General features: G+C 36.9%; 1 protein-coding gene across 1 annotated transcript in view; it reads left to right on the top strand.

The window, feature by feature from the left end:
• Window positions 1-382: 382 nt before the first annotated feature.
• Window positions 383-8,176, top strand: part of cerkl (CERK like autophagy regulator) — a 33,417-nt gene continuing 25,623 nt past the window's right edge. The window contains exons 1-2 of the mRNA XM_082507310.1: window positions 383-668; window positions 4,378-4,493. Of these exons, the coding sequence (XP_082363436.1) occupies window positions 529-668; window positions 4,378-4,493 (256 nt within the window). The 5' untranslated portion in view covers window positions 383-528. The remainder of the gene's footprint in view (window positions 669-4,377; window positions 4,494-8,176) is intronic.

The following is an 8,176-nucleotide window of genomic DNA, read 5'->3' as shown; positions in this document are numbered from 1 at the left end:
TGCGACAGTGCTAGCTTACTGATTCCCAGTTTTAAAAACAGTGAAAAATAAAAATCGAAAAATAAAACAACATGGAAACATAAAATACCAAACTCTTGAAATATCTTAACGCTATTTAAGGTGTCAAAGGTAAGGTCTACCTTTTTTAAATAATTGTTCTGCTGTTTAGCCTGCAATGTTAATTATATTTTGGTCTCCAGTGACTCCTATAAATATAATTAAAAAATTTGGACTGCCAATCACATTCACACTAAAATGCAGCAATAAACAAACCTGAGTTTTGAAGCTCACACAGGTGCGCGCGCGCGCTTGTTGATTACACACCAGTGAATCTGCCGCGTGCTCGAACTGTGCCAGTCCGCTAAACTAAAGCCGCTGCCTGTTGCCATAGCGACAAGACCCGGAAATACACCGTGATCAGCTTACTGCGTGTTTATCAGAGGGTATCAAACTCATAACGGTAGAGTTTTTGTTGTTATTGTTTGTTTGTTTTTTGTTTATTTGCTCGTGCGTAAATAAACAGTAGATATGTCGGAGCCCGAGGAGCTGCCGCAGAGAGAACAGCGAGAGAGTACGAAGAAGAAGAAGAAAACGAAGCGGAGTGGGAAAAAGAAGAAGGAGCAGCGGGAAGGAGAGGAGCAGGTGGAGTTTGAGCAGGAGGTGCAGAGGTGAGTGGTTCTTGTGGGTTTCCTCCAGGGTCGCGTTATACACAGAACCCGTTTTGGACCCACACGTGTCTCGGTTCATACAATAAAGTGACATAGCAGAGGAGAGAAAGAGCCGACTACTCGTAGTCAAAACCCGTCTCTTCAGGAAGCTTTTCAAAGTAAAAGCACAGCAGTTAAATCCTTACAAAGTCAATAAATAAATAAACGATTGTGCCAACGTGCAACTGTTACTCTTCCGGTTTAGACATGTTATTGAGGTACTATTTCCCGCAACCCAAATGATACATATTAAACATAAAAAACAATTTAAAATGGACTAATTGACCTTGCAAAGCACATGGCTGTGCACTGTGGTTATGAACAGACTCTAAACTGTTTATGCTCAATAAAATAAATGAAAATAAATTTCTATGAAGAAAAGCGAAATTGCATGCAAGTGACACATTTTAATCCTGCTAGCAAGCTATGATTGATGGACAGCAATTGGTACACTCCCACTATGTTTCATAAAGGGAGATGAAGTATGTCGACATAAATAATAATTGTTTGGCTCACAACTTCATACCAAACTAATTCTTGTTTTCAAAACGTCTTGGTACTTGGTGCATATCTTTGGTTTTCACCACAGACTTGTTTTTTCTTAGTTTTTATTCATTATTGAATCAATTTAGCTTAAGGATTCAAAGAGGAGCTAGAGAGGAAGTTTGATATTAGAGCACTTTTCAGAGAAAGTCTGATAATCAGTCCCCTTGTTTGCATATTTAATCAGGTTACTTCTTCAAACAGATAACATAGAATTAGCAAACACAAAGAAAGACTAAAGAGTAGCTCCTGTCTGTATATACACTCAGCGGGTTATTAAATTAGAAAAGCTATTTTAAAGCAGAGCAGAATGCCTGAGAGTCACACTGCATTATCTTCCATTATATTCTGAACCTTGCCTGATGTTTGTGTTGTCATTTGTAGAAATAAAGAATAAATAATGATGAAAAGGTACAAATAAGGTTGATGAAAAGGTTGATGAGCATTCATCAGAATTTACAAAAATGATGTACAATTCACAATTTCCCGGGGAAGGATCTAGAACGCATTAACAATAAAGTTACAGAATTAATATTGCATTGAAATAGACTTTTTTCTGTCTTTCTTTCTTTTATTTAACAGGGACAAAAATCTAAACATGCCAGATTATAGTAAAACTGCTAATTCACATCTGTATTCCTGGGGCAGATCACATAAAACTTTATTATAAACAATAAAAATACAGATATGTGACAAACACTTATAGAGTAAAATGATATGAAGTGTGCTGTTATGTTTACTAAACATAAACATGTTTTATATTAGAGGTGACACATCTAAAAAAAAAAAAAGAAAGTGCAGTGACACTAGTAGCTTTTCACACTCTGTTCATACATCATGCAGTTTATTCCCTGGAAGTTGTGTCGTCAGGTAAAAGTCCAGTATGAAGTATGGTTTATACTTCATCATACTTTGCGACTGGTTCTACGTGACAAATGTAATACATACAAGTAAACTCTATCCAAGATTATTGAAAAAGGTGTATCATAGGGAGGATTGCTTGGCTGTCATGCAGTTCAAATGAACAGAATTTGGGATTGCAGATGTTTAGTTCCTGTAAGGACAGCAAGACATCTGAGCAGAAACATGCTCAGAGATCTGTAGCAGTAGTAATTCTTTTTGGAACCCCGCCCCCAAAAAAACATTTTTCTGTGTCAAATATGAGAATTTTAGGTCTGTGTCTATATACTTAATATCTCTGTGTTCATACTAAAGTTGTCCCAATACTTGAATTTCAAGACAAAAAGACAAAACATTTAGATGCATTTTTAAAAATAAAGGTTAGAAAAATACAAACAATAATATCGGTGACAACAGTACTTGTAGTGCAAAAAAATATAAACACCACTGTACTGTTATGTATATATATTTTTAGGTAGTGCTGGGTTTTTAGTGATTTGGCTCCATGTTTTGGTTGTTGAAGAAATTGTTAGTAAGATAGGTTGCCACTGTTTCTAACTCAATGTATACTTTTCTCAGCTTCAAACTTTATGACTAACATAACAGTTTTTAGATACAAATATTATCCTGTTAGAATAAGACCATCTTTTATAAAGTTATAAATGGTCAAGACTGATCATTTCTGCTCCTACATTAATGTTACCATTTTGCGATTAGCCACAGCGCTAGCTGCTACCTTAATGATAATAGTGGTAGCAGCTAGCTAATAATGGATAATGTGGCTATCGGATAAAAGTACCTTCGGCTGCTCTCTCATTTTACAGAGGTTGCCACAGCAGATAGGTCCGCATGTTTGATTTGGTCCTGACACAGCTCTCCCGACTATTCAGGCTTGGGACCAATGTCATGCCAAAAAGTGATCATCTGCTAGCAAGCAGTTGCCAGTTTTTGCCAAAAAATTATTTTCTGTAACTGCTGTAAAAGACTTGTTGAAGACTTGTTATAATTTATCAAATATTTCTGTCTTGAATGATATAAAATAATTTTGAGTCCAGAAAGAACATTTCTGTTTCAAGCAAAAGCTGCAGCCAGTTTTTTGGCAAAGTGCAAAACAGGTATTTAAAAAAAAAAAATTTAACTAGTAAACCCCCGTGCTACATGCAGGAGACAGGAAGCATACAAGCATACTTACATATGCCACGATCATTATAGTATGATATATTATATTGTGACACACCATTCTACTCTGACATTACATTCAGTGCTCAGTTGAACAGTGAAATGTACAAATATCTAAAATTGTGGGATTTATATAAAACATTTGTAAACGCAAGACAGATGTTGTCACTCATGGTGTCTGAGGCAATGTGTATGCAAAGTTTCATCAAGTTTTGTTACTTGTCTAAGAGGAGAAAGGGAACGTACAATCAGACATACAGAGATACATCTGCAATAATCACTATAGTGTTATATATAACCTCTTCATAAATCCTGTTTACACAGCCTATTTACCGATATATAAAGAAGGTTATTAGACATAGAAAACATATACAAATTGTCAGACGTTAGTAATCATCTTTTGGCGTGACATCGTGTTTGGAGTGCACTTGCTTGAGACCCCCTAAGGTTGGGTTTGTGGCTATCAGGTAACTGCTGATGAAACTAGCTAACAGTGATGTGTGTGTGTGTGCCAGGTTAACGTTTACGATAACTGTTCGGTACCTAAATTTTGTTGAAACGGGAGCCTTACTGACCTTTAAAGTCCCCAAAGTGTTGTTCAGTGTTGTGAACTTCAGCTAGGGGACAGGCTGTGTGATGGATGGATGGACAGTTGGGTGAAGTTGTGTGTCAGCTGGAGGAGCCAAAGATGACAATGTTTGTATCAATAGTGTTGCAAAAGTGTCTAATCCAATAGTAATTTTTGGTATCAATTATAGTCTGGGAATCGACTTTTTTTTTTCTTTTCTTTTTTGGACAACCTCATTTTGAGTTATTGGCCATAGAAACCTTTACCTGGGCTATCGTAAACTCTTGTATTCACCATTTTCACTAATTTCCATTTATTTTCTGACATTTTAAAGCCTAACAGACTAAGCCGTAAAATGATGAATCAACTTGTTCTTCACTTTGCCAATTATAAACATTTGTTATATATAATTATTGACATGATTGATATCTATGACTTCCTATTGGACAAAGTAAACTGTGTGTGTTTATTGTGTGTCAGTGTCAGTGAGTGCGTTGTGCTGCACGGGATCTTCAAACTGGGCAAGAAGAGTCACGACGTCCTGCTCACCCGAACCAAACTGACCTGGACGCCTATCATCCCGGAGAACCCCACAGGTCAGTGTCCATGGTGATGGGTTGTCATGGTGTTGAGTAGACGTGGTGGTGGTGTCAGACAGACAGACTGTGGGTGTTTTTCTTTCTGTATCTAGAAGCAGCTGGTGTTGTAATGGAGAAGTTATCTTGTGTTGAGACCACCTAAAACTTGACATCACACACACGCACACACACGCACACACAGTTCCATTGTGACACAATTAACCCCACACCCCCACCCCAGGTACGCTCCCTAATGCTGCAGTGTGCGTTTTTTTTTAAATTTGGAGGAAAAAGTAACATGTCATGCTAACAGACTAAAGCTTTATCTTTTCAGAATTTCGTTTTTTTTTTCCGTGTGAAATTGGCTCTTGTAGTTGACTGTGGAGTATGACTACATCTTATCAGGACACTGATAAATCCAATACAGTTTGCCAGACTGAAATCTGCTGTCTGGACAAGCCTGTGTAAAATCATCAGATGTGTTTTTTGTGTATCTAACCCCTGTTTGAGCCGTTTATGTTTTAGCTTACATATGGGTGAGAAAACAAATGAAAAAAAGACCAAAAAAGTTTTTTTTTAAATGTTTACATTTTATTCTGTTTAATTCTGTTTCCTGTGATCTTTTTGCGGCCCAATAGTTGTAGTAGGCTCTTTGTTCTGATTCTGCATTTCAAAGCTTTGAATCTTTAAGGAGTAAACATGACTTGGGATCTGATGATTTTTTTACATATCTACAGATCAGAAATTATTTTAATCAAAACTTAAAAGTGAACCTAAACGAATTACAATTTGTAGAAACATTCTTATTACTAACCAAATCTGAAGTGCAAAGTAAAATTATTTCTAAATTATATAACAGCATCCGGTGGTGTAAAAACGACAGAACTCTGTATATTAAAGCGAAGTGGGAAAAGGAGGGTAATTTGACAATTACAGAGAAGTGTTGGGCTCACGCATGCAAGATACAGTGGGCTACCACTGGGTCTAATGTTTGGCGTGAATTTTGCTGGAAAAGCATTATGAGATTTTTCATTACCCCTGCTCAACAAAGATATCAAGGAATTGGTGATAAATGTTGGAGATGTGGGGGAGATGGAGCCAACCGTTTCCACATCTTTTGGGACTGTAAAGACATTCGCCAGTATTGGTCTCTAATCCATGATCATTTACAAAATGTTTTTTCATTTGTTTTTCCTTCAACTTTTGAGACCATGTTTTTGTGCAATGCACCAGTGGATAAACTGAATTCCAACGACAGAAGACTCCTGTATATCCTTCTGGCCGCAAGTAAAAAGCCTCTTACGAGAAGATGGCTTAAGCCTGAACCACCAACGATAGAAGACTGGATACATTCTGTACAAGAGATCTATACGATGGAAAAAGTGTCATTTTCTCTTAAACTTCAGAGGGATACATTCTATGGAATATGGTCTAAATGGACAGACTATGTTAAGCATATGAGGTGTGATTTTGTGTATGATGTTACAACCCTGAGTTCTACGTAAACCTACCTGCCCTGCTGCCTCCTAACCCTAGTTTTTTTTGTTTGTTTGTTTGTTTTTGTTTTTTTGTTTGTTTGTTGTTGTTTTGTTTTTTTTGGGGGGGGGGGTGTTTTTGTTTGTTTTTGTTTTTTTCTTCTTTTCTTTTCTCTTCTTTTTCCGTCTTCTTCATTTTTCTATTATAAGTTAAAATGTGACAGCAAAGAAAATGTAAAAAGGCAAATTACGTGTTATGTTCAACAGCTGTCCCAATAAAAGAGATAATAATAAAAAAAACAATAAATGGAAGGACACTGCATTTCCCAATGAGAAACTGGAGACGTTATCTAATATATGGTATAATGAAGATAAAAGATCATAATTATACATCATGCCCTGTAACAGGAGACATTTTTAGCTTGTATTTATTTACATTTAAGTAAATTAACTATAGCACTTTAGCTATTAGGAATTGACAGCCATAATTAGAAGATTATGATTGATTATGAGATGAAGTGTATCAGACTAATAGGGCAAGAATTGATATTCACACCTATACGAGGTAGCGTCATCGTCCTGTTTGCTTAATTGTAGAGCTGATTAACCATCTTTATCTCACCTTTAATGATGAAATGGGGTTTTATTTATTTATTTATTGTGAATGCAGTTTGTCTTTAGGAGTTCTGTGTCTTCAAATGACTTTCACTGGGCTTTACACATCACTTGTTAATTCACATTTGACTCTGGCTAGAGTGATTGGATTTGTTGTCCTTCTTGTTCATAAATTCTTGAGGTTTTGAGTGAATTTTACCTTTTTTAGACAGTAGCAGTAGCAGAAAAGAGGAAATCTAGGAAAGGGAGCAGTGGAATGAAATGCAGCAAGCTCACAGGCTCAGAGTCGAATGAAGGACTCATTTACTGAGGGCATTTTTGACTCTGGGGTATGCACGCTACCCACTCTAGTAATCATGCTGTCTTTAACCTTCAGCTTGCATAGCTAAATAAATTAAATGCACCTCAACACTTGACTTAGTAGAAGATCTCTTGCCTCTTTACCCTCCCCCCCCCCCCCCCCCCCCCCCCTCCCATCTTCACCTGTCCTCATATCTACCATCTATACATCCAGGCATCAGCGCTCCATATCTCAGCTACATCTCCAGTATGCAAAACCAAAAGCCAGCCCTGTGATGGCTTTAAAGCTTAAACGACTCTGCTTTATTCTTGTGTAATATGGTGGTATCATTTTGCTGTGAGATTTCTGGTTGAAAACCGTTCAAACAGAACTGGTTAGTGAAGCAGGATGAAGGTGTAATTTAAATGTGTGTGTGTTGTTGAAGCCAATCTGTTTTGCTGTATTTCATCCAAGCTAATGTCATTAAGCCAGCACTGTGTGTGTGTGTGTGTGTTGGCAGTAGTAGAGAGCAGTTGGTTCAGCCCGTGGGGGGTTATTAGAGTCTCTCAGTGTGAGGAGATTAACACACACACACACACACACACACACACACACACACACACACACACACACACACACATAGTCAGCCTGTCAGCATGCTGTGTGTGTGTTGATTAGATATTTCTATATAAATGGATCAGCTGTTATTGTTTGTTTCTACACATAAATCCATCCTGTCTGTCTCTCCGTGTGTCAGGGAGGTGAGATCTGAGCGATCAGACAGTTGTGTTGTGTCAAAGCAGGAACTTGCAGCTGTGCTGAAGAATTTAAAGCCCAAAATGCAGTTAGCGCACAAGAAATCAATGCACTGTTGGGAATCATTATACTGTCAAACACCCATTTTTTGTAATATTAGAAACATGTTTACCTCAAGTTGTGTTTCATGTCGTAAGCAGTGAAGTATTCGCTGGAGTCAATCCTGTGCTTCTAAAGCAAGAAAAACAAAAAAATATTCACATGAAGAAACTGAAACAATAGTGTCCAAATGATGGATGTGGTTTTTATTTTAAACAGAGGGAGGATCGCTATTGTTTTGTTTTGTCTTTACAGTGATAAGCGTAGTACGTTCAGTCAATATTACTTATACTTTATTATTGTTGATTTAACTCTTCTTTGAACTTTTTCTGTCTTTGTATAGGAAAACTGTAAATAATAGCCTTTTATAACATCATAATTATTAATTTTACCAATTATTATATTATCTAGGTCTCCATTTGTTTGCAGGAAAAGAACAGTATCTGGTTTTAAATAAATCTGTACAGTGATATGAT

The sequence above is a fragment of the Aulonocara stuartgranti genome (assembly GCF_965226115.1).
Source record: "Aulonocara stuartgranti genome assembly, chromosome: 16".
Classification (NCBI taxonomy): domain Eukaryota; kingdom Metazoa; phylum Chordata; class Actinopteri; order Cichliformes; family Cichlidae; genus Aulonocara; species Aulonocara stuartgranti.
Note: the sequence above shows the minus strand (reverse complement) of the source record. Positions and strands in the feature narration are given on the sequence as shown.